Source organism: Rattus norvegicus, chromosome 1 (assembly GCF_021556685.1).
Source record: "Rattus norvegicus strain SHRSP/BbbUtx chromosome 1, alternate assembly SHRSP_T2T, whole genome shotgun sequence".
Taxonomy (NCBI): Eukaryota; Metazoa; Chordata; class Mammalia; order Rodentia; family Muridae; genus Rattus; species Rattus norvegicus.
The window spans coordinates 209,833,978-209,861,000 of NC_141534.1; the positions used below are offsets into that span (position 1 = coordinate 209,833,978).

Genomic DNA, 27,023 nt, shown 5'->3' on the forward strand with positions numbered 1-27,023 from the left:
TGCACTATGTGGTCCCTTGTACTTTCTTTCCTGGTTCACACCTGGGAGGACTTCCTTAGGGGACTTTTCCCACACATGCTGAGCTGGAAGCGCCTAGAATGTCTCCCCTAATAGGTCCTCAAGCCAAGGACTAGCTGGGATGGGCTCTTGTTATGATCTGCAATTGGAAAAACTGTGTCCCTGCTGACCTGGCTGAGCAGAGCCTTTCTCTGAGGTGGCAGTTAGACTGGGTAGCCCCCTCCCCCATCCCTGTCCCCACCTCTCACTAACTTTTCCTGGGGGAGCATCCCCAATGACTCACCAGCCCAGCCCCTTATCTAGGGGTGTCTCTAGAGAATTGTTCTAGACAGCAGATGGTGGGAGTGGGATTCTGGAAAGAACTAGATCACTCCCAGGCAGATGACAAGGGCCTCAGGTGCTCCAACTGTGCTGAGTCAGGACCGGATGGACTATGAGGTGCTGCTGGCATAGCCCTCTGGCCCATAGATACAGGTATATAAACCATAGGCCTCTCTATGGGCTTAAATATGCCACTATCTATATGCAGGGTCAGATGGTTCTGAATGCTGGCCCAGGGTCTAGTTGATCAGACCCAAGAGCCAGAGCCAAGAGTGCAGTAGGGAGCCTGGAGTAAGGATAAAGTACGAATGGCTCAGTGGGCCTCGTTTTAGTCTGGGCCTGGCTGGCTGCAGGGGGTAAGGCAGGGTAGGCCCGGGAGGTTGATGATACAGCAGATGCACTTGGCACTGACTTGCTATGCTGCTGCCTGCTAGAAGCTGTGAACAGTGTCCCAGTAGAGACCCCAGAACTGCATTATTAATAGTAAGGGGTGAGACCAAAGAACAGGGGACAGATCTGTTCTTCACTGGGTCTTAGACGATGTCTTACATCAAGCAGTGAAGAACAAACAGAGGATAAGCTGTCCTTTGTAGGATGGCCTTTGAGGAGGCATTGCAAGATCTTCAAACAGCAGGGGACCACACATCTCCGAGATAGCAGAAAAATGGCAAACCTCTGACAGAAGCTCTGTGATAAACTCTTAGGTCCAAGGGCATCCCAGGGGCTCTGGCCAGCAGAATCTGTGATAGCTGGTCCTGGACCATATAATTTTAAGGTCAACTTGACAATTACACATACTTAGAACCAAGCATCCAGACAGCATAGGTTGAGGCCAATCTTCCTAGTGGGAAACTCTCTTGTCCGTTTGTAGGCCTCAGGTTGACATGAAGCGCAGCTGACGGAGAGGCATGACTCCCTTGAAAGCATCCTCAGAGACATTACACAGCACTGGGTCTCCAACTTCCCCAGGGCTATGTGGCCTGATGTATGCACGAAGTGAGAATGGCAGATCACTGCTGACACTGGGGTCAGGAGACACACCACTGCACCCACGTGACAGAGAACTTTGAGGAGTCAGATACGAGATTTCCGTCCGTCCACTCTGTGACAGAACCTTGATCGTTTCCCATGATTCTGGATGCTCAGCAGCTGGTGTGCATCCACGACCACTTGGCCTGTTTAGTAAGAAGCTGACAGGCCAAGCGGGACCCAAAACAGACAGACCAAGTCCACACTGGATCTGAGGTGAACCACAAGAGCCAAGAGCCCAGAGTTGAGATGCCGGAGTCCCTACATAGACTATAAGTGAGAGCCTAGAGTGGAAATGCTGCAATGTGGAGCCTGCAGCCTAGAGCTCACAGTAGGGTCACCCCTGGGATAGAAAGCTCAGAAGCAGGTGGCCCTCCCCTGTCTTGCATAATTCATCTTTCAGGCCCCATAAAACCCACAAGACCAAGGCTGACCCTTAACTCTATCTGTAAGAGACCTGATGGTGTGGACATGCACATCAGAACAGGAGCAGAGCTCTGAAATGGCTAAGGGCCTTGTCCTTTCAGAAGCTGCTCTGAAAACTTAACACACCAGCTCACACACTCAGACTGGTCATCTCTGCTTTGCCTCTCGTGATTCTCATTTTCACATTACTGATGCCAGACACTGTTTTGATGGCTTTGTGCTGTTCCTACAGGATTTTTGTACTCTGGGCTTCCCTGAAATCCTTATACCTTGTCAGTGTTCTCTGACACTGTCCTTTGGACATACCGCCTGCCTCCCTTAAACCCCAAGACCCCACGAAAGGGTGGGTCTCCTCTGCTGGTGTTCTAATCCACTCACCACAATCCTTTTTCCGGCTTATTTAGTCTTGACCCATCTATGTAGGTGAACTGATCATTAAGAAGTTCATCTAGCAGAGGATGGCCTTATCTGGCACCAGTGGGAGGGGAGGCCCTCGGTCCTGTGGAGGCTTGATGCCTCAGCGTAGGGGGATTCTAGGGCAGTGAGGCGGGAGTGGGTAGGTGGGTGGGTGGGTAGGCAGGCACCCTTATAGAAGCAGGGGGAGGGGGATAGGATAAGAGGTTTGCTGGGAAGGGGGACAACATTTAAAATACAAATAAATAACCCACAGAAAAAGTTCATCTTAAGGCTTGGTTTTTACCTCTCAATCTCAATGTTCGACTCGGTTCTTGCCACTGTTGTGTGCTTTTAGTAGTCTGTCGATCTTTGCTTGCAATGTTTAGTCACCCTGTTTTTAAAACCTTAAAAAAGAAACTACACACATGCTTCAGCAGGGATTCTGGGGCATCACTGCTTCTTCTGGTCCCAGCTCACAGCCTGCTTCTCATGTTCCTAACTTTTCATTGCGTTTCATTTGCTGTTGGCTGCTGTGGGCCCACACTGACCCCCGATTTTCCAGAAGGAATGCTTTTATTCCTGCACACCTCAGATTCTGGACTATATGACTGTGGAGCTCAACCCAAGACGGCCAGGAGAAACTGAATTGTGAATTCCTGTTTTTCATCCCTTGCCTTCTTGTCTCTGTCGGGTCAGCTTTCCCCAGCTCAAGCTGGGGATTAAAATCTTACTCTTTGTCTCAGTCAGTGTTTTATTGTGTGAAGACACCATGGCCAAGGCAACTCTTCTAAGGACAAGATTTAATTGGGGCTGGCTTACAGGTTCAGAGGTTCAGTCCGTTATCATCAAGGTGGGAGCATGGCAGCATCCAGGCAGGCATGGTGTTGGGGAAGGAGCTGAAAGTTCTGTATCTTCATCTGAAGACAGAGACTGACTTCCAGGCAGCTAGGAGGTGGGTCTCCAAGCCCATGCCCATAGTAACACACTTCTAACAAGGCCACACCTCCTAATAGTGCCTCTTCCTGGGCCAAGCATTCAAACCACCACACTCTTCTAACATCCCATATAGATGACAGTCCCACTCAAGTCAAAGCTGCAGGACTGTCATCAAACACCGTGTACCTGAGTCTTCAGACCTATATCCTTCCACACGTGCCCAGCACTATGCTACAGCGGCGGCTCCAAGGAGGATTCTTCTATTCTTTGGCTCCTTCCTGCTAGGCTACACAGTCTCCCGCAGAGGTTTTTTTTTTTTTTTTTTTTTTTTTTTTTTTTTTTTTCCCTGTTTGTCTGTTTGTTTTGTTTTGTTTTTTAAACAAAGCCTACAAGGAACAGGAGGACAGCCTGAAACAGACAACCCCTGCATAGGGTCACAGGGGTGGGCCTGGGTGAGAAGTGAACGGAGACCACTGTATGGGGCCTAGACAGGGGGCTAATCTGAGATGACCACCAGTCTGGTACCATAATGCACAGGCAGGGCATAGCACTCCTGAAACCACTCCTGAGCTGACCCCAGACAATCAGAAACCTTAGGTGCCAGTAAGAGGAACAGGCAGAGAAAAGATAGAAGAGAAAGAAGAATGTAGGAACAATGAAGAAGGGCAGAACTGGAGACTTGAGGGCAGTGAGGAACAGCCTGATGTAAGTAACTGCTGATGCCATCTGGGACCATGGTAGAGACCTGGCCTATGCTGTACTTGGAAGAACATGTGCTGCACAGCACACCTCCCAGAAAGCAAAGCAGAGCTGACTCTGGTAATGGAGTTTTAGGTGGCTCAGGCCCGGGGGTATAAGTGTAGGAGAGCTGGCCCTGACATTTGTTTCCTGTGTGGTGGCATGAATCAGGGAGAGATAGCTTCCTCTCCACTCACCCCTGGCTACCTGCGGCAGGCTGGAGACCTGGCCCTGGGGTCATGAGCTGGAGAGCAGGCCTTGCACCTCACCTGGGCAGCACAGTTGCCCTGATGGTACAGGCGTGGATGAGCCAGCCAAGGGCACGCGAGCTGAAGAGCTGCCTCTGTCCCCAGTTCAGACACCTCTCAGGCCCAGACCTACGACTCTGTATCGTCCCACCCCAACATCTACCCCATGGATAAACTGCTGGAGGGTGTGAAGGGGCCGGTCCTACAGATCCAAAGCTGCAGGATCTCCATGACACAGTGTACCAACTCCCAGAGGCGTCCCCATGAGGATGCAGTACAGACGATGTAGCAGAAAGCAGAGGCCTCATAGCAGACCAACGACTGAATGTGACGGACATTTGCAAGAAGTACTGACAAAAGGACACACTGTGGGACACCGTGTGATGTACTACAGCTTCCACGTGATTTCCCTCTCTGCTGGGGGAGGAGGTTGCAAGGGTGGAAGGCAGGTACTAGGAAGGGGGAAGATAAGTGGAATTGGGGTGTATGATGTGAAATTCACAAAGAACTAATAAGTTAAAAAAATACTCAAGAACAAAAATGGTAAACATTTCCTCAGAGGGCTTTATTTTTCTATTTTATATAGACCACTTATTAAATTAGAAGGCTGAAAGTAAAAATATATCATATAATCAAAGAAAAATCTGGACATGGACCCCCATCCCCAAAATAACCACAGACAGGGTTCTGAGAACTATTCCCACCAACCTCTAGACAGTGTGTCGGATGATGCCAGTGTCTGTAAAGAGTGGCCTGGGAGGGCGAGGGCAGAGCCCATCGCACCACACTTCTGTCAATTGGGCAGGCGTTACTCACAGGTGAGATGAAAGCCACTGGCCATGTCAGACCACAAATGTGCAGCAGGTTACAACTTCAGCCAACCAACATGTGCAGAGAAGAGAACAGCGCAGGCCATCCCTAGACCCATACCTACCTACCCTGGAGTTGGCCTGAGGGCAGGGGCCCCAGTGAACACCTTGAGGGCAGGGCCTCCAATGAACACCTTGTGAAATTTTGCTACCAACATCAATCTTCAAACTTGGCAAGAGCAGCAATGATACCCAGAAAGAGCCTGGTCCCCACGCAGAAGCTTGTCTGTCTCTGCTGTGGCCTCTGCCTTTGAGCTCCTTCCAGGGGTGACTTCTCACCTTGAGAAGATTCAGGATGCGATGGAAGGCCAAGCAAGCCATGCTCTGATGCCTTAGTCCCTACACAGGCGCCGACAAGCACTGCCTCTTTCCTTGTACTACATGGGTGCTGACATGAAATTCCAAGACAAAATAGCATAAAACCTAGGAGAGTGGGATATCACTCAGGCCTTATAAAACGTGATCTTCCTTTAATCTATTAAAAAAATAAAATGTTCATGACAAAGGGAAGAGTCTGTGTTCAGCTCAAGTCTTAAATCTGTCTTAAAACCATCCCTCTTCCTCATTCGAGCAAGCACAAGTTAGTGAATGCTGCCTCTGAGTGCTGTGGGGGCTGCTCAGGGGCTCCCTACAGAGCCTCACAAGAGCAAAGTGGCCCTGTGCTCAGACCACACCTCCTAAGGCAGAGGCTGATGCGCACAGCCACACTGAGACCTAGAGACAGGTACTGAGGTCCCTGCTCTGCAGTGTCTCGAGTCTGCTGGTGACACTAAGCAGACCACTTGAGGAGGTCCTGCCTGCTTGACTCATCCACCCTATAAGAGGGCATCTGCTTACCCAGAACAAGGCCACACAACGGTCTAGAATGGAGACTTCCAGTGCCTGGTTGTGTTAAAGTGAGTGGTTGAATCTATTTAACAAACATTGGTCTTTCTTCTCTGTTTTGCAGTTAAAAGGTTTAAAGAGCTACAACTACAGAAAAGTGCTTGTTACCACCATCCCATGCTCACCGTCACCACATACTGCCTTTAGGCTTACAAAAATAAATACTTATGAACAATACATCTGACAAAAAGCACCCCACGGATAACAGAAAGTAGTATATCTCACTGCTTTTTTAGGAGGCAAAGATCAAAACTGAAGTACTAGTTTTCGTATTTCAATAGTCCAAACTGCTAGGAGTCACCTTCACGCCCATATTGGTGCATCACATATTCAAACACTGGGTGTGCAAATTCTCAGAAAAACAAAAAGCAACTGCAATGTAAGGCAAAACTGTAACACCATAAACACGTGACAATGTGTGATAGCTTCTTAACAGTACCTGTACAGTGGATCGATTCTGAGAAAGCTTTCAAGGTCTGAATCTTAGGACAAGGTGCCACCCATCTTTCCCCTAAACAGGTCTATAGCCAGGCCATGGGCTCATAGGTTTGTAACTCAAAATACAATGCACAATATCCACTGGTCAGGTACAGGCACCTCTACCTCCATGAAGGTTTAATTTAAGCATGGATTTTTATTACTCAAGCCAATCTACAGTGTGGGTCCATAGAGTGTACTGCAGGTCAGTAGTGTCACGATGCTTGAATTTTAGTAGTAAGCACGCAGTGCCACACCCGCCCATCTCCTTCACTTGACTCTGAACTCTGTGATGAAGGTCTATCAACAAGAACAGCCCCTGGAGTAAGACCCACAATGCTGGACTAAAGAAGAGGTGGAAAGCAGCCTTCAGCAGTAAGGGCCAAGGTGGGGCCTTGCTAGCCAAGCACCAAGTCTGGATACCTTCTGTTTCCAAGATGGATTTCTGTGGCTGAAGCCTAGCCAGACAGTGGCAGGTAAGCAAGACAGGAGGTTAGAGACCTGCTGGATATGGCTGGGAAGCATATCTCCTGGCCCAGGACTAGCTGAGGGGCCCAGGTTCACATACAACATCAGAGGAGGGAAGGAGGTTTTAGCTTGAAAGTTCTAAAAATAACCTGTAAGTAAGTGCACATGAACTCAGTGCACCGTCAACAACCATCCCAGCTGGGCTGAGTAACTCCATGCCATCCATCAACTCAGAAGGACGCTGTACAATCACCTCTATCCTGGCAGAGGCAGCTTGCTTTCTATAAGAATGCTTTCCAGAATAGGGTGAGGACAGGAGATGCAGGTCCCCAAACAGGACGACTGGTCTGTGCAATAACAGGGCCATGCCACCATCACCCAGCTAGAGACAGGGAGAGAACTGTCCCCCAACCCTGTCCCCCAGCAACATTGAAGAGGACTGCCTGCCTAGAACCGAAAATCCACATGCATCCCCAAAATATGTGGGAAGGGGCGGCGCAGATGTCCAAGGAAAGGGTATGTGGATGGTCTTTCATTGGAATCTTGTGGGGATGGTGACCCTGGGGAGCCCCGGGTGGACAAGTCCAAGGGTCAGTGCTGTGAAGCCAAGGGCCACAGGTGGGTCTAGGACTCTTCGCCCATTTGCAGTAAGGAGTTGATGGCAGCATCTTTGTTCCCTCTTTGGGCTTCAAGCACAGAACGGATTACTTCCCTGTCCATGTTGGGAAACATGTCCTGGATAGCCTTGAGGTCCTCCTCATTACAGCGGGGCTGAGGAGCCACAGCTGGTGGGGGCATAGCCATAGGCACCATGCCAGGGCTGCAGACAGCAGGCATCCCTGAAAACAAAAGTTGAAATTTGGTTAAAAAGAGTGGGGTCAGCCAGGCGTGGTGGTACATGCCTTTAATCCCAATACTTAGAAGGCAACAGGAGAGTCTCTAAGTTCAAGGCCAGCCTGGTCTACAGAGTGAGTTCTAGGACAAAAATAGTGGGGTCACAAAGCTGCAGTGCCAAAGGAAGAAATAATACATCTCACTGGTTCCAAGGGGAAAGACTACCTCAGGCCTGACTTGAAACCGGATCTCACAGGGATGCCCACGGCAGATGGGATGGGCCATCATCCTCACTACCTCGCTACCTCTCCTGGTGTATTTTCTTTCTGAACAAAAATTCAAGATGAATCTATCTCATCAAAAATTACAGGGAGCAAGATGAAAACTTGGTCATCACATGTGCTACTTCAAGAACTTAGGAGACTCACTACACTCATGAGTCTTTACTGAGATTGGGGACAACAAAGTATTATGCTTGTACACCCAATACTCCAAAGTCTGCTTGTGTCAACATTCTAGAATTTACTTTCACAGCCTAGCAAAGACATTACAGTAGCCACACACAAGGTAAGGCTAAAAAAGCACTCTCTGAAAACCTCAAGAAAGCTGCATTCTAGCCTTTCACAATGAAGACGACGCTCATTAGAAAGCACATCGCTTCTCGGCAGCCTGAGGCACAGGGACTTCAGTGGGGCATGGGAGCCAATTCCTTTGCCATGAGAGCAACGAAGGGCTGCTGGCACAGGGCTCAGCACTGATGTTACATGGCTCCCTGCAGCCTGTGCTAGGTGAAGGGGTACAAGCTGAGAAACAGAGGCAGGTTTCCTAAGTACCCTCTGGGCCAGGCCTTCTCCTTCATGCTTGTGTCCTGACTGACTTAGACAGGTTGTCATCAGACACCTTACAAGTTGTCACCATATAGTGGTGTAGCTGGCATTTGCTATTTGAGTTTTTCATTCTAATACCCTTCTCCAATCTTTCAAACTCCTAATACTAGATAGGAAAGAAAAAAAAAGGATAGAAAGAAGGGAGGGCTTATCATAGACTACTTCCTGCTGACTCGGGGCATTAAGATCTTTGGGGCAGGTTTGATCTTTGCCATCAGCATATCTAATAATTCTTGTTTCTTCTCTGCACATGACACTTAACAAACCATAACCGACAGCAAACAACAACCAAACAACAACCCACCCTGCCTCTTGAGCCTAGCACTTATATATACACTCTCTGAAAAGTCTCCAGAGTTCTCACCACCACACAACTGCAGAAACTGTCGCTGGCAAAACCACACCTCTGCTAGAGCACGAGGCAAATCACAGTCAGCTGCTGCAGACGGTCTGAAGCAGCCCCATGTCCCACACCTGGGATTACAACAAAACATATTCTTATACTATTTCTGTATTTTCTAAAGAAAACAAAACGCCAAAATTTTTGCCTGATCCAGGTGTAAGACAGCAGCCTGTTTCTAAAGGGACCCAAACAACCTCACCAGAACGAATGCAGTGCCTACAGCCATGAACACAGCCACTGCAGCAACACACGGAAAGGTGCGCAACCATATGCAGGCCGGGCAGCTTCCTCTGAGTCCTGCTCAGACTTTCCAACACTTTTCAACCTAGCTGGGTACAGAAAAGAGAGAACTAGGCACCGCTGCAAAACCTGCAGAAAAAAACTGCACAGAGTCAGCATAGGAAAGCAGTGTGCAGTCATCTGCTCTCATAAACCAGCTCCTTTGGGAGCAGCAGGCCACTACATACAAGGAAAACTGGCCCTAGTGTCTTCCATCCTCCGGAGTGAATACTATATTCTCAATCCATGACCTGTCACCATGACCGAGTATGGACCAGTTTATCAAAACTTCCTTGAAATTGTAAGAGCAAGTGTGGGGTGAGCAGCCAATTTTGCGGGTAAAGGATGGACAGGACCCTGTAGTTTTGGGTTGTAAAAAATGTGTCCTCTCTGGTTCAAGTGGGTACAGTGCGGAGCCATACAGAAGGAAGTAAACCATGCTGAATAAGGGAGCTCAGAGCAGGCTGCACACCACAGGACATTTCTACGCTCTCAAACTAACAGATTCATAAACACAGGTAACCCTTGATCCTCAACCTTCAGCTTTAGCTCTGCAAAGCAGCAGCTATGGTCTTGAAACCAAGACCTCAAACACAGACAACAGGGTCTATGCCTCCTGATATGCAGAGGCAGCAGGCACCTACTGGCCATGCATTGGCCCTTGGGCATACAGCAAGGGTAGACCAATGGGCAGTGAGAACAGGCTAACATGTGAGTCTCCTCATTCCTGTCTAACTGGTCACAGACTTATTTCACCTTACTGTCAGGAGCTTGAGTGCAGTCTTCTTTCATGTATGGTCTGTGTACACATAGACCTCACACTGTGAATAGTCAAGGGTATGAGTCTTCCCAAGAGAGCAAACTCTGCAGCATGAAGCTGATATGAACCAAGAAATATCACGTGACTTGACCTCACTTTTGAGAAGGCAGAGAGCAACAGGAATAAAAACACCCTGGATGAACTGCTTCTCCTGCCTCTGTGGACTGAGATAACCTGACTCACGGGACAGATGGCAGCTACGAATCATCCCTGCACAGGATACCCCAAGCACACTGCTAGGACAGCTCTGCCCTCAAAAACATACAGGAATCCTAAGAACCAAAGCTGGGCATCCAGTTTCAACAAAACAACATCCTTATAATACCCCAATCATTAAGATAAATACAACACAAAAACAATTCAAGAACGTTTTTAGAACTGATTCTCCCTGAGTGGAAGTCTGGGTTCAGAGAGAAGTGGCTAATTCTGGGGTGGAAGAAGGAAATGTACAAGGTAGCCAGAGGCTTCCTGTGCCAACGTCAGGAAGCTCACACAGCATCAAAAAGCACATAATTCAGCCAACTAGGCCTCACTTCCAGACCTAGTCAATCTGGGATCACTGAGTAACAAAACAATATAGTAACGAATTAATAGCTCAGAAAATAAAACAAACCTCAAGTCCACACTGCTACAACTATCAGTGGACAGCTCAGTCTGACATAAAACAGGCAGCAACTGTGACCTTGAATACAATCCTCGAGGAGATACGAAGGGGTTCCCAAGAGAATGAAAGGGCAAACTGTCACCTCACCAAACACTAAGGTGGGAGCAGCAGAAATAGAAGAGAGCAGCTTTCTAAGCAGCACCTGGGGACACCTGGCCAGACAGTGAACAGAGCAAAGCCTGTCACAAATTCTCAGAAGATCCAGTCCACCAGTCCTGTAGCACGTCCCTTTGGGAAGAGTCCTCACTTCCAGGAAGCATGCTTACATGGGGATAGAGCAAACATCAGAGGCTAGTCTCCAAAGGAAAAATATCCTTTTATTTCTGTGACAGCTTTTCTGTTGGTAGGAAACTATTTCTAACTTTAAAGATGTACATCAAAGGATCAAAGTCTATTTACAGAGGAGCCTTCCCTAAAATACACATTCTAGAGCAGCCTAGAGGCATTACAGAGAATGAAGGACAGGAGCCCTTCAAGAAAGGGTAAATTGGTCAACAACTTTTATCTTTTGTTTAGAAGTAGTTCTCCTGTTTGTAACTGCACAGAAGTTTGTCTTTGTTGCTTCCCCATACCCTCTGCTCAAGTCCAACCCCGGTGCCTGTAGATGGGCTTTACTTGGAAAGAGGGTACCCTTGTTCGGATAAGACCATGAAGGAGCACAGAAGAGCCCTTGTCCAGTGACCATACAGGACAGAAACATACAAAGAGGGTGGCGGCCACAAGTGTATGAAGACAGACCACAAGAGCTCAAAAAGGTAGAATTTCCCTCTCTGGAGCGTCGGAAAGGATTACAGCCCTTGTTTTGACTCCTGGCCTCAGGGCCTCAGGGCTACACTGTCCCATCTGTGACCCAGTCGCCTCTGCTACACTGGGTACCCTTTGTGCTCACTGCATTTCACTTGCTTCTTCTCCCTCCTCAGACCTCCAATTCAGCACATCTCACTGATAAACTCCATACATACCCTGACGGGGCTGTAGTTCAAAATGGAATCTGGGAGCAACTCTGGGAACCCAACCCTCATACCTCAGGGTTTTGAGGATCTGATTTGATCACTGAACTAGGACAAGTCAGTATCTTGTATTTGGGACTCCAGAGAGCACACATCCTAAAACCCCACTTTCCTGATTTCTAAGGCTCCTGGTGAACCACCACACTGCTTTAAAGTTTCTCTAAGGACCTGGGTCACTGCCCACTTGACTTGTTTGCCCTCTACTGCAGGTTGTACATTCTAGTCTGCTGATCTGGTGACAACCTAGTCCAGTTCAAATACTGCAGGGCCCTGGAACCCTGTGAACTTACCCTCCCTTTCCTTTGGAAAACGCTGCCCTTTGTCCCTGCAGGGAGATTTGTCATAGGCAGAAGGCCCAAGTTCTGTCTGTCAGGGCTGTTTTCAGGATATGTGTGGGTGGATTTCATTCCCAAGTCCTGTACTATCTTCCCTCGCTCAGCTGGCGTAAGGGCTAAGTTTAATAAAGACTAATGAGTCACTCCATTCTGACTGTGTGGAACCCTCAGACCCCACACAGATGAACCACAGCAGCTCTGTGCTGTCCTAGATCCAAAGCAATGCTCACTCTGAGCACCAGCAAGCAGGGACCATATAGGCAAAGCCCCATCCAGGATCTCATATTCCCTCTTGCCCTATGGACTGGCCATCCCTACTGCCTTAGCCTTTGAATTCCTTGGGATAGCAGGACTACATGGTTTGCTTGGACTCCAGTTTCCTGAACCCTAGCAGAGAACAGGGGTCCTGAAGGCCTGCCCTGGTGTCTACTCTCAGAGCCACAGTCTTTCCTGTTGGCTAAGAAAGCAGGTGTGTGATCTCATCTGGCTTGCCCTACTCTGGTAGGAAGACCAACTGGACACCAGGTACTGTGAAATCCACAGGAAGGTTAAAAATTAAAAAAATATATAAAAGCCACATCTTGACTTTACGACTCAAGCAGGTATTAATTTACATGGGTAAATACTTTCAACGAAAGCCATGATTTAAGATGTAGTATGCCTTGTCTAACAGGAACCAGATTTTCTTATTCCTACAACTCATACATGAAAATATTCCTAGACAACGTTTCTACACCTCTAAAAATTTCAACTCACCTTACTTGTGGCAAAAACAGAGCAAACACTACTTCCTATGTATACAAAAATAATTCAAATATGACACTGGAGTAGGTTTTAGAAGGTCTTCATTTAAAATAGCCATGCTTACACAATTCTACACTACTCAAGCTTCATAGGAATGCTGGGCCCCTCCCTCCTCCTGTCCTACTTTGTCCCTGGGATGCCTACCAAAGAAGCAGTACACACCTGCAATGGGCACATAGCCAACACCCTGCTGGTACACAGTTGGCATCAGAACCACAGGCTGAGGCGGCATCATCATGGCAGCTGGAAGGGACTGAAACACAACAAAGAAAAACATGGGTGTCAAGGAGGACCATACCATATGTCAATCTTGTTACTTCTGGTATCATAGGGCTAGTCCTAGCCACAGCCCAGACAGCAACACCCAAGACATGGAATCCTCAGCAAGAATGTAGTGTCCATGGCCACTGGTTTCATCTGCACCACTCCTGCAGACCTCCTCCCTTCAGCTGGAAGACTTGGGCTGCAGACTCAGAACTACAGCTCAGTTAGGAAAGTGCTTGGTGCACAAGCATGAGGACATGAGTTCAATCCCCGGCACCCATATATAAAGCTATGTTTATGTGTGTGTGTGTGTGTGTGTGTGTGTGTGTGTGTGTGTGTGTGTGTGTGTGTGACACATATCTATAATCCTAGGACGAGAGAGGCAGAGACAAGAAGATCCCTCAAGTTCATTAGCCAGCCAATCTAGTGAATTGAATGAGTTTCAGTTTCAGTGAGAACAAGAGTCAAGGTGAAGACCAAAGAAAACAAATGATGTCAACCACTGGCTCACACGAGCTACAACCACACCACTTCTCACACAGGACTTACAAAGCTCCCTTCAGGGTCCATTTTGGAGACTGCATCAGTATCAGTAGCTTCTCTCGGAAATGCTGAACTGCTTTGTTTTATTTAACATATCTTAGTGTTTTGTGTGCCTATATGTGTGTGCATTATGTGTGTGCCTGATGCCAGTGAAGGTTAGATTAGGGTATTGGATCCCCTGGAATTGGAGTTACAGTTGGTTGTCAGCCACCATGAAGGTACTGGGAATCACAAGAGCAGCAGTGCTCTTAACCTGTTGAGTCACCTCTCCTGCCCCAGCTCAAATAATCTTGAACTGTAGATGAGCGAGTATACAATGGACCTATGCTACATAAAGCACCTGTTAAAGATGGGTGACACTCCACACCAGGAGAGGCATGTAGGATGGTAAAGCGGAGGAGGCCTGCATACCGGGTGCTTTATACTCCCCTGTTCTCAAAGGCTCAAGAACAACTAAAAGGAAAGGCCCAGATAATACAAAGGAGACAGTGGGAAACCAGACCCCCAGCCCTGCCTCCCATGACTTCCCAAGGTTCTGGGAGCCATAGCTATCTCAAGGAGGTGCCAGACCCTCTTTGAGAATGGCCTCGCCAGACAGTGAACTCACCGTATAGGACATGACCAGGTTAATCATGCCCTCCTTGTCGTCGCCCTGCCTCCCACTCAGGCTATACCACTCGTCCTCCACTTGGCCCTGCTTCAGGGACTCGGGGATAGTGATGTGGGTCCAAGCTATGCGGTCGTCCATGGAGAAGGCTCGCTGAGGAAGACAAGAGTAAAATGACCTCATTATGGCCCTCAACGACCCATGTTATAGAGACCAGCTTTTCCTAAGGCTGTGCTTGGACTGCCGCCTGCATCTACCTTCTGTGTTCTTGGCAGGACAGGGTTCCTCTCACTGCTCCAGCTTCCTCCAAGGAGCTTCCCATTAAACCACAATCCCAGACATCCAGGTGACCTGTACCTGGCCACCACTACTTCTGCATCTTCTGAGTAACCACCATAAGGTCAGGCCAAAGGACAATAAAGAAATCTCTTGGCTGCCATCCTTGCTCAGGGATGGACACTGTCCTCTGCAGTCCTTGTGGCCCTAACTAATCAACTAGATAGAAGCTGTAAGTCTCAAGCCCAGTAGGTACAGACAAGGACAAGAGCTGCCAGCCCATCCATAGCCCAACCCTCCTTCCCATATCCCTACTCTTCACAGACGCTGAAGAAGAAAGCAGAGGAAGGGGGTAAAGACAAATGAGTGGCTGCGTCCCCCTCGCTGGACTACCCATGCCCACTTCCTCTCTGGCTCTCACCGTCCCCATTCTCTTCCCACTGCCCTTTGCTCTGTTTCAAGGAGGCAAGCACATGGTCTCCAGAACTAAGCTGCGAGAAGACATCTTCAGCCACCTGAGTTTCCTGACTGCCCTCAAAAAGTTGCACACCTAACTGCTGGTATGGCCATGGGACATTAGTGTCAGAGCCTGGAACTGAGGCCTGCAAGAACAGTGTTCCCCTCACTGAGGGTGCTGACTTATTTGTAATTCGACTTATCCATGAACATCTATCTTCACACTCTACTCATGCTTCTATCACTGGTGATGGCTCCTAATGGACACTGTCAAAGAAACTGTACTTTGTCATTCAGCCACTAAATGCCAGGTGTCCAGGCAGGTTACACCCTGTCACTAAATGCTAGGTACAAAGGTCCTGAGCACCAGTAGAACAGCCTCATGACTACAACCACAAGGCACATGCAGCACACCCATGGCTGCCAGATCCCAAACTTGGCAACTCTGTAACATTGGAGCATCTCTCACCTCATCGAAGATCTCAAGGTAGAACGAGTCCACACCTGGGGGCACTGTGCACTGAATAACCTTGTTCCATCGAGGGTTCTTGGCGCCATTGTGTGCTGTGGGAGTTTCATAAACAGCATAGCCCAGACGCAGGCGGCAGTAAGGGTCCATACGAGTCATGCCATAATTCTTTGCCAATTTGGCCTGAAATAACACCAAATTTAGAAAAATGAGGCATCCACCAGCAGAAACAAAAGCCAGTGCTTATGTAAACTGCTTTCCTTACAGGTATTTCCTAGTGTGTGAAAAAACAGTCTTCAAGTTCACCTCACTGTGTCAGTAACCTGCTCTTGAACATGCTGCCGGTCACTCCTGGACTCACATGACTCTGGGAACCTGGCCATACCTGGCAGTAAGCAACTACCTGTAAGACAAGACCTCTCATCTGACACTGTGCACTGACTGTACACATCCTAGGCCTCAGCATGGGGCTGAGGTTGAATAGGAACCATGGTTTATTTAGAGGGCAGTTGTGCAGAACTGAGTAGCTAACACCTAAGCTGCAATAAAGGGGTCAGAGAAAGCATCCTCATGGAGGATAATGACTGACATGGACCAACAGTATCTTAGGTAGATCCCTGGGACATCGACAGGTATTACTGTCCACATCAGGTGCAAAGCCTCATGCCCATGCCTCTTCTGCTCAATCCCACCAGTTTTCAACCGGAAACTGAGACCCACCTGTACTACAGTGATGCTGAGACGACCCACAGTGCCAACTGCTCCTCCATACTGCAGCTGCTGGGCTGCCTGGGCATCCAGCTGTATCTGCTGCTGCTGCTGTGTGGGCGTTATACGGAGAAAGTCCTGGGGGAGCTCACCAATGTATACCTTCCAGTGAGGAAAAAGCGTAGAGTCAAACAAAGCAAGTTGCCAAGCAATCTCACAGTACTATCAGGCTTACCTTGGAGCAATGTGTCACGCAGGCTCACCTTACCAAGGTTTTTTTTTTCCTTTCTTCCTTCCTCATTCCCTTCCTTCCTTCCTTCCTTCCTTCCTTCCTTCCATCCTTCCTTTCTTTTTAACCCACAAGAGATTCCAGCCTGCCCTCATCTGAGCTTCCTTCCCCTGAAAACATACACCTTCTTATTCAGGAGGTGCTCAAGGCAAATCAGAGCTCTTGGAATGTTAAGAGCCTACCTCAGTCACTAAAAAGGCTATTAGAGCTCAAGGGAGACCTAAAGTGCTCTAAGAAAATAAAGCTTTTCAAGAAAAATAGGAGAGCAGAGTAAAGGTTAACCAAGACTCCTAATGGTAGCCCTGGCTAAGATTCATTCTAGAGTTAACCACAGGACTCTACCGCAGAGGAGACCATAGGAATACAGGCTGAACCAGGGATACCTAGGAAGAAAATACCAGTTGGAAATGGCATACCTGTCTGGGGTCCAAGATGGGAGGGTCAAGGACCCCTTTGTAGCAGCTATGATGTTAGCTACTTAGGACAGTGGGGACAGCCTTGGGAGCAAGCCTCCACAGCTTTAACCAGGGTAACCTGACAGAAGGCAGGACTGCTTCTTGCCCAGTGGGTGCTGGTCTTAGCTACATAGAGGAAATGCTCACCATTAAGAAACAGTTGAAGTTCTGAAGGCTGAAAATGCACTGAAGAAGACCTGAGCAGCAATCAAGCCTAAAGTGGTCCCACATGCATGCTTCCCCAGAAGCACCAATGTCATATGTGAGCTGCGACAGAGCGAATTTACTGAGAGCTGCTGGGGGCACTTGGCACCCAGTTCTGTGACAGCCTGACTACCTCCTCCACTGACCACACTCCTGCCTATCCTCCTGGCTGTAGGTTTCCACGTGCATTACGCACACCTTCTGCAGGGTTTTCACTCCCAGCACCTGGAAAAGACCCCCTCTTGGCTCACTCTCGCATTCCCATCAAAGCCAACCTGAACTACATAGGGAGTTGCAAGCCAACCTGAGTTATATGGTAAGATTCTATCTCAAAAAATAAATTAAATAAATTATTAAAGGAAAGAAACAAGCAAAAGTCACTGGATCCCCAAGTCTAGCCCCTTACCCTCTTCCCATCTCTGTGCTTCCAGAAGATACAGACTAGTCAGATGTTCAGAACCAAGGATATAGCCACCCCTGAGCAGTTGACCTGTCCTCTAACTTAAAAAAAAAGCACATCACATTTGTCTGTGAGTGCTGACCACTTAGCAGCACGTCTCTCTGAATCTCTGGGGTCTCTCAATCCAGAACCAGGAGGGAGCCCAGCCCTCACATGCAGAAGCTTTCTTTTTTCTTTTTTTTCCTTTTCTTTTTTTCGGAGCTGGGGACCGAACCCAGGGCCTTGCGCTTCCTAGGCAAGCGCTCTACCACTGAGCTAAATCCCCAGACCCATGCAGAAGCTTTCTGCAAAGTAGCTGTGGCCAGTGAGACCCATGGTTTCCAAGAAAAGCACAGTTTCCAGCACCTAAAACTTCTCTTGGACAGACAACCTTTCCCAGGACACATCACAAATGCTTCCAGAAGAGATGAGAAAGGGCTGTGATTTGAGAAGACACGAATCAGTGTCTATGGTATATAGGAAACAGTCCCTCCCAGAGGAACTCCTGGCCCACACCTGTGCTAGTCTATAGTGAATTTAGAGGGTGTACCTCCAAGATGTATACTCAGCTTTGTCTATACATCCTAAATGGGTTATTAGGCAAAACAGATATTTTTAAGCCAGATTCTTGGGGTTAACCCATATAGGTCAAGTTCTCACTTGTCATAGGAACAACTATCAATTGTATGTCACGTATTACAGCTTTAGTGCTGCAGCAGGACACATTTGTGTCTCCGGAGGATATATACAGGAGGGCAAGCAGGCCAGTAGATATCACAGTGATAGGTCAGGATATAGGCAGTCATGGGGGCTGCTTGAGGCATGGAGTCAGGAAAGGCCATGTGGAACAAGTCAGGGTTGGTTTTTACTTTGTTTATCCATCCTCTTCTTGGGACTGGAAACCTTAGGCACCAAGGTTTCATATTATACTCTTCCAGGCTTTCATTAAAGAAAAAGAGATTGTTGGGGTGGGGGTGAGAGTGGTAAGATGTGGATAGAGGTAGAGCTCTGTGGCAGAAAATCTGCCCAGCATGCACAAGGCACTAAGTTCAATCCCCAGTACTTTTGCCCCTCAAAGATCAAATTCAAATATGCTATTTTTCAATAAGGATTTAACCATAAAATTATAAATAGGAAAGTTTTAACAATGCGAATTTAACAGTGTTACTTAAGAGTAGAAAAGCAACCTTATGGTAGAGAAAGCTAACCCATTCTGCCTTCTTCAGGTGACCCTTCGTCCAAGCCAGGGATGTGCTATAACACCCTCAACAATGTACCTTCTCAAAAAACAAACAAAAACCAGACAAACAAACAAAAAACAAAAAAACCAAGGAAGCCTGAGATATGGTTAAAGGCAAGGCAAGTCAGGTATTGGGAGGAGTCCACAGCAGTGAAGGGAACAAGCTGAATCTTGAGCATGGACTGAAGCCAGTTTCGTGGCAGTGGAAATGGTCTGTGAATATGACATCAGGAGAAGCAGAGTGATACGAGGGAAACTTTTTTTCTATAGCTTTTCTCAAGTCACAATTGTACTAGAAAGTTTCACCTTCACCTAAAGGAGCAGGGAGGATAGGAAAGACTTCAGCCTGAACCAGATAAACAAGGTGGTTATACAACCATTACTCTCTGTCCTGGGAGGGAAGACAAGCCTGCCTGTTGCTGCAGGTCCCAGATGATTTGTCTGAATGAGGACACCTCTTGCTGTACCTAAAGGAGTCACTACTGTTAGCACAGTGAGGAGTACTTCAAAGCAAGAGATGAATCCAGGCATTGGTGCGAATTCTATAAAGTCAATGACGGCACTAGAGAATACCATTAATAAACAGCTATTTTTAGTAAAGTTTTAAAATACAGGGCTAATCCTAAAATGTATTTTTGCCATATACTGGTGGAGGAAATTTTTGCTATATATTGGCCACATGAAATATAAATTTTATCTTGGCTTAAAGACTCAGAAAAATTAAATGATGATTCTGTTTAACAGACTCACAGTGGATCTTTTTTACAGTTTATCTAAGAGTACAAGATGAATACATGGTTCGATACTAACAAATGACTTCAAACATGTGGGTTAACACCCAACAATTTCAGGGCTGGAGAGATGGCTCAGTGGTTAAGAGCACTGACTGCTCTCCCAGAGGTCCTGAGTTCAACTCCCAGCGACCACATGGTGGCTCACAACCATCCATAATGGGATCCAATGCCCTCTTCTGGTGTGTCTGAAGACAGCTACAGTGTGCTTATATATATTCAATAAATAAATCTTTAAAAAAAAAAAAAGACCCAACAATTTCAATTCCAGACACCAGTCCCATGGAAAAGCTTCAAGAATGTAAGCATAAAAATGCTCATTCCTTATGGCCCGGGACAAAGGAAGAGCCACCAAGCAACGTTTGAGTTCCCTAGTCAGAAATATCTACGTGGCCCAGGCTCTCAACTTCAAAAAGAATGGGATATTTCTGTGTCCCTAAAAGAATGAAAGGAATCCCCAGGACCCTGAACCAAAAAGGAGGGACAAATAGGCAGGGCACAGTAGGCTTCAGCCTTGGCTCTGGGTAGCTAGCACTTGAGGGCAACTCAATGTAGAAACAGGCAGACAAATCTTGTGAATGAGGGCACAATGATACCCAATCTTTACAATCTGTGGCAAAGCCCATGAGACTTCCCCATCAACAGACAAGTTAGCTGTGTCCTTGGGTTCTCCAAAGGCTTCTGGCCTGCCCAGTGCAGAGCACCTGCCTGCTAGCATGTCTGGGACACTGTAGGAAAAGTCAAGAAGCTGCTAGTCTAGAGTTCAGCAAAGAAGATGGATAGCGACAGTTCCTTCAACAGATGAGTGTGTATATGAGTGTGTGAGCTGCATGCATGCATCCATGTGTGAGAGGCTGGGGCACTAGCAAGGCTAAAGGGAGCAAGGAAGAATCCTAAAGAAGCACCAGCTCATAGTTTAGAGAATCTGTGACAGCTGGGCAGAGGGGGATCTGTTGCCTGATGCCAAGGCCAGGACAGCCTTCCAGAGCCAGTGATCACAGGGATTCCTACACACAAAATTAGCTGCTGCTGCCACAGTCACCACAGCCAGTCCCATCTGCCTTCAAAAGGTACCTGACAACTGTAAAACCCACCTGTACCCAGCTCTACTGCTTCTCTGTGTCAAAGCAGAATAGTATCTGAAAAGGATTCCATCATGGAAATATGTTTTCTGAGAAATGAAAAACAATTCATTAGGACCTAGAATCTCACTACTTTTTGGTATTTCCCATGAGCTGGGCCTGTTGCACTCTCCATGCATAAATTTGGAGCATCCTCATGGCCCTCAGTCAGGAAGGAAACTGCACTTAAAGGCTTTCCGTGATTTACACTGAAACTCCAAAGAATGGAAGATTAGTAAAAGAGTGACTGGGATGACAGCAGGGCAGGAGTCCGGTGGACTGAGAAGCCACTGCCTGCTGCCACTCTACACAGAGCTCTCAGGAGCTACAGTCAAGAGTGCTAAAAGAGGAACTGGAAAGCACAGCAGACGGATCCTGATAAACAGACACAAAGAAGATGAGGAAGAAAATTACACATCTCGGATCTGAACAAGCACTGACATAAAAGGAAAGGAGAACCATCAAATATGGCACAACACCACCAGACCGGGGAAGACAGAGATGCAATCAACTTCAATCTGCAAGACTGTGTGTTACAATTCCTTGTAACTCCCAAGGGAAAGAAAGAAACCATGCATTTACCAAACTGGTAAAGAATTTACTACTGATTACATACATTAAAAAAATGTAATTGCTACTAATTACATACATTAAAAACTTTGATTAATGAGTCAGTCAGGGCAAGAATAGAAACAAATGGAAGCCTTTTAGTGTAAAATGTGTATATATTTATACCATATAAAATAAAATAGCTAATAGGAACTTGTACTTCTTAGATTTGACTTTTAAGGATACAGCTATATGTTGCTGTGTGTAGATCTTTCCTAAACATAAATGTTGAAAACAATGTAAAGTCAAAACATAAACAAAAGAAAGAAAAACTCTGCAAATACTTTCTAAAAGAAAAAGCAGAGTAGTCACAAAATCTCAAAGTAAAAGGCAAGAAGCCAGTAGAGGTCACTATCTTGTCACCACAGTCTGATGCAGGAATGTTAGACTTATACTCAGGAATAGCCTCACCTCAGAATCCAAAGCAGACATTCTCAAGGACCCAGAGACATAGGCCTAGTAGCCAGCTGGGGAGCACAACCTCTTGCCCAGGTTCTGCCCTGTGAAGATGCATAGACGAGAGGATGCTAACTTACACTGGAGGTTTGAAAACTCCACTTATGTAGCAACACAAATATAAATAAATAAATAAATAAATAAATAAATAAATAAATAAATAAATAAAGCAAGCAAGCAAGCAAGCTAGCTAGCTAGCTGATACACACCCTAAAAAACTCAACTCCCTTCTCTATTACTAGAAAATTAGAAGCCTACATTTTACCTTACTTCAAACTGTAACCTAGGCATCTCTGGCTGATGAGAAATGCTTATCTTTAACGTCAGATCCAGTTACCAAGTACAGAACATATGAACAAATTTAAAAATGACTCTTTTGGGGCTGGAGAGATGCTTCAGTGGGTAAGTGCAATGGCTGATCTTCCAGAGGACCTGGATTCAATTCCCAGCGCCTACATGGTTCACAGCCATATGTATCTCCAGTTCTGGGGAAATCTGACCCCCTCTTCTGACCTCCATGGGCCCCAGGAATGCACATGGTATACATATATGTACATAGGCAAAATGCCACACATAAAGTAATCTAATAATTAAAAATATCACTTTGCCATCACTAATCAAGTCATTGGCTCAGCTAGGCATGAGCACTAAGGACCACCCATAGAATGAGGAGGGGCAAAGCCAGAGCCAGTGTCCTCTGGCAAAGCTCACTTTAACCAGTTAACTGGCATCTCAAGCAAGGTAAGTCAGCACCTGTGGGACTCAACGCAACACATCTATAAAGAAGGACCTTCAAAATGCCACCCTTACACCTGGTGCAGCCTCCAGGCAGCAAGATCTCCTGCATGTATCCCCACAAGAAATAGGATCCTCCAAGTCACTCACTGTAGAAAAGGAGCAGGTTTGTAGATCGGTTAGCAAAATGGGCTGGTAATTTCAAAATACCAGTGTTTTCAAAAGTGATATGGATATAGCATAGGGTTCAGTGCCCTGTGGTAGATATTTTTAAAAAACAAAACCAAAAAAAAAAAAAAAAACCCTAAAATCTAAAAATGTAGAAGGCCACATAGCCTGAGGAAGAACTTATTCCTTCACAAATATGTAGGTGTGGGCTATCTGTCCTCATACCTGCCCTCCTCGCCCAGATGGGATTGTCCTGCCTTTTATAACCTGCCAAGACACTCTTGTCAGTTCTTTCCCACTTCTCAGAGGTAAAGGTCAGCTACAGAGTCAACTGCCCAAACCTGAGTCCAGGCTCCTAGGATGGAGACACTGGGCCTAACCTCTGCTGGGGCTACGCAGAGAAGGCTGCTTGTGGGACCCAGCACTGACCAAACGCATGCACCTCATCTGTTTGGAAGCAGCACTCCCGAGTATGACATGAGCAGCAGAGAAGCACACCAACCACACTTGGCAGTTCTACTAGACCCTGACTACTGGCTAGAAGCCTTTGCAGATATTAGTGAATCCAGAGGTCAATGGGTGTGTCATTCCAGGTGAAGCAGCCAGTGAAAAGGTGAAAACTGAAAAAGGTTTGCACTGAGAAACAGCACTTCCCAGATGAAGTTCAAGGCCTTCTACTCTACAGAGACCCTGGCCATGGCCCATGCAGTCCTCCCATATCAAGTCCATACCTTTCTGCTTCCACTGTGCTTTTAAGAGCACAGATCTGATGGAGACTTATTTTCTGGCTTACATAAGTCACCGTGCATGGCGTGTCCCTGTGCTCCACACCTGTGGCTCAGTGTCTGGTTGCTCTAAATATTGTGGCCACTAATACTATGATGAAGTCATGCACATCCATGTAAAGCTTGAGATAGTGGTCAGTTATGACAAATTCTTAGAGCCCAAAGTTACAAGTCATCAAGAGTGCTCTAAAACCACCTAGCTGCCGATGTTGCATTCCTATGACTACGTTATCCCTGGAACACTCGGCAAGTAGAAAGTCTCCACGGATTCTGCTAGTACGAGCATCATCTGATACTCCCAATTACTCATCACTGTGTAGGTTATTCCAGCTCTGTTCAACACCAGAGTTTCTCTAAGCAACAGGGAAAGATGGCTTCTTGCTCATGACAGACACAGAGCTCACCATCGGATGAATTCAAACTCAGCCTGTGCCACAGGAGGTAAGGATACTCTCAGATCACACAGTAAGAAAGGGTCCACTCTCCTAGGCAGGGGATATGAAAAGGGCAAGGCTCTGGCTCCCTTTCTCCTCTGGCAACCACCATCAATTTCCTACAGTTGCTGAGACACAGTGAGGATGAAGAGGTTGCTGAACATGAAGGTAACTCCAGCTCTGGAAAGCTCCATCCAAGTTTGACTGTGGGTCAGAGCTGGCTCAAAGCCCTCCCTAAAAGCACCTAATCAAACCTGGGGCTTTCTTCAAAGTCAGGAAATCAGTAACCTACCCCAAGGAGTTATGTCTGTCTGTGTTCTCTCTCTCTCTCCCCCTCTCTCTCTAACACACACACACACACACACACACACACACACACACACACACACACACACGTGTCAATACCAAGCTGTCAGGGCTTAGCGGGCACATTCAATATTAACTTTAGGGAAAGACACTGCAGTACTCATCAGAACTGTGTTCTACCACACACAGCCACTGTTGGCTAACAACATCCCACCCATACCAGCCTCAGGGAGCTACTGGGAGGACATTCACACTAGGGGAGGTAAGACAGGTAGTATTAGAATCCAAGACAATCCTGAAGAGACAACCCTGTTGAATCTTCCATGTTCTCTGCTCCCTTCTACTCGTTTATAAATGAAGAAATGAGGCTTGAGAAGGTAGCCACTACCTGAGTTCAAGAGTTAGTATCCTATTTTCTATAGATGTTAGGGATAGGAGGAAACTGTCGCAACTAAGGACTGACTACAAAGTGGAATCTTTCGCCATCTCTAAAACCAAGGAGACCAGGATATCTCTCCTTTTTGGAGACCAACGGTGTCCGGCTCCAATCCTCTGAAAGACCACGAGAGTCACTCAGTTTGGAAAATTTATCAGGTCAGGGCCACTCTCCATCTGGGAGAGCAAGAGAGTCACAGTTCCTGTCCATCTGGGAGACCAAGCAGGTGACAGATCTGACAAAGTAGGGGGTTCGGGGCCCTTTCTGAGGAACTAAGGGGAATCGGAGTCCCACTCCATCTGGATACCAATGGGCTAAGGTTTCCTCTGTGTAGAGGACTAAGGGATTCAGGGCCTCCACTCAGGAGGACTACGGGAGTCTCCATAAAGGGGGCCAGGAGCTTCAAGGCCCGTGGGCATCTGGGGAACCATCAAGTTCTGCGTTCCACCCAAGAGGCCCGAAAGACCGAGTCGCTACTCCGTATGGGTACCTGAAGGTAGGACCCGCGAAGCCCCGGGGCGGCAAAGCAACCCACGAGAGGCCCCGCGAGAGACTGAAAAGAGAAGCCGGACCCCAGGCTCCGCTGCCCCAGCCAGGCTCTGGCCCAGAGGACTCACCGGCCCGCGCTGCGTGCTGACGGTGGTCGCCATGGTGCTGCGGCGGCCCTCTGCCTCACCGACTGCACAGAGACCCGCCGGGAGAGCTCTTCCGTTCCCACCACAACCTGCGTCGCTGACCGTTGTCCCGCGAGGCAATCGGCTCTTTAGTCAGCTGACAGTCGCCCCGCCTCGCCCCACCTCGGCGTTCCCCCAAGCACAGAGCTCGGCAGTAGCCGACCCCGCCTCTTCCGGCTAATCCGCGCAGGCGTGCTCCGGGCTCAGGGGGAAGCTGGTAGTTTCCTGTATACGCCTGCGCAGTGGTTCCCTCTGGAGCTCAGTAGCCCCTTAAAATGGCTGTCAGACTGTCTGCGCATGCCTAAACCTGAGCGCTCCCTTGCGGGCAGAAACCTGCTCACGCTGCAGGACGCACCTATAACCGGGACGTTCATCTCAACTCGGCTGAGTCGCCACAGCTCTGGTCACCTAGCTGGAGATAGCTGTGATACCACCGCCTGCAGGTGCCTGATCCGCTTGGAGAAAACAGATGTTTGGCAGCTTGAGGAAAAAACAGATGGCAGTAGAACCAGCTACCCTCAAGCTCTTGAATTACCTCAAAATTATGTGGGAGGGAGAACATTTATATTTAAATTTTAAAAATAGAAACCAAGCTGAAGGAGAGACAAGAGTGGGCCGGAACATTTCCACCAGACTTGGATTTGCTAAGTGAATGGAAGAAATGAAGACATGTCCCTAGGAAACCCAGGCCACCCACTCTTGCCTTTTCAGGCACTCTCTTCAGAAGGATCTTTGGCCAGATAGACTCAGGGGTAGCTCCTACAAAGAGCTTACCCTATGGTGGTCACCAATCTGAAGGTTCCTTTTTACTTGTGCTGCAACAGACTTGATACTGTCATTACTCCTAGAACATTTTCTCACACCATGTTCTCTTGTGTTCCTTTCATCTTTAAGATCACGTCTTCCAACTCCAGTGACAGCTTCTGCCTTGACATAACATGGGCCTGCATCTGGGCTCTGTTCCTGGACACTGGCCTATCCAGTTCTCGCTGGTCTGTAGCTCCTGTTGCCCAAACTGTCATCTCTATGCTGGTGAAGCTAAGACACAAAAGACTCAATCCATTGTGCAGACAGAGTTTAAAAGGGACCCCTGATCTCTCCTGGTATCCACATCCTCGTATAATCCCCTCCTCTTGGTTATAGACGAAACCTGTGACTTGTGTCTAAACATGCAGCAGACAACCTGTTGTATAAAATTGTATCTGGATAGCAGAATAGGAACCCCTTGTGACTAAGACCAGGTAAAACTGATTGGGTTTGAGATGTCCACACATATGGTCTCTGATGAATTCCAAATCCTTCAATATTAAACAGGTTTAAAACACACACACAGGGGTTGGGGATTTAGCTCAGTGGTAGAGCGCTTGCCTAGCAAGCGCAATGTCCTGGGTTCAGTCCTCAGCTCCGAAAAAAAGAAACACACACACACACACACACACACACACACACACACACCCCAAGAACAAAACAAAAAACAAGGGAGAATTGTTCCAGAGGAAAAACTTTATCTCATAAAATGCTTCAGTAAATCCCTGAAGTCAGTTCAAGCTCTGACACCGTCTGTCAGAACAGAATCACAGCATTTGTTCTTCCTTGACTTAAAGCTCTCGAATGGTGGGGAGTTACATGACTAGATATAAACTTAATTGTCCTTACTGGATTCGCTGCAGATAGAAACTTTGGTATAGGCAGGCTATGATAACATTTGCCT

The 27,023-nt window shown here is 47.4% G+C and overlaps 1 protein-coding gene across 2 annotated transcripts; it reads right to left on the reverse strand.

Moving 5' to 3' along the window:
• Positions 1-4,656: 4,656 nt before the first annotated feature.
• Tollip (toll interacting protein) lies at positions 4,657-25,481 on the reverse strand. 2 transcript variants are annotated; one of them, XM_087573228.1, is made up of 7 exons: positions 25,256-25,455; positions 21,730-21,818; positions 16,183-16,332; positions 15,463-15,645; positions 14,262-14,414; positions 13,010-13,100; positions 4,657-7,650 (listed from the first exon to the last, which is right to left on the reverse strand). In XM_087573228.1, exons 2-7 carry the CDS (start codon positions 21,748-21,750, stop codon positions 7,436-7,438), a joined length of 813 nt encoding a protein of 270 aa, XP_087429354.1. In that variant the 5' UTR covers positions 21,751-21,818; positions 25,256-25,455; the 3' UTR covers positions 4,657-7,435.
• Between the last annotated feature and the right edge of the window lie 1,542 nt (positions 25,482-27,023).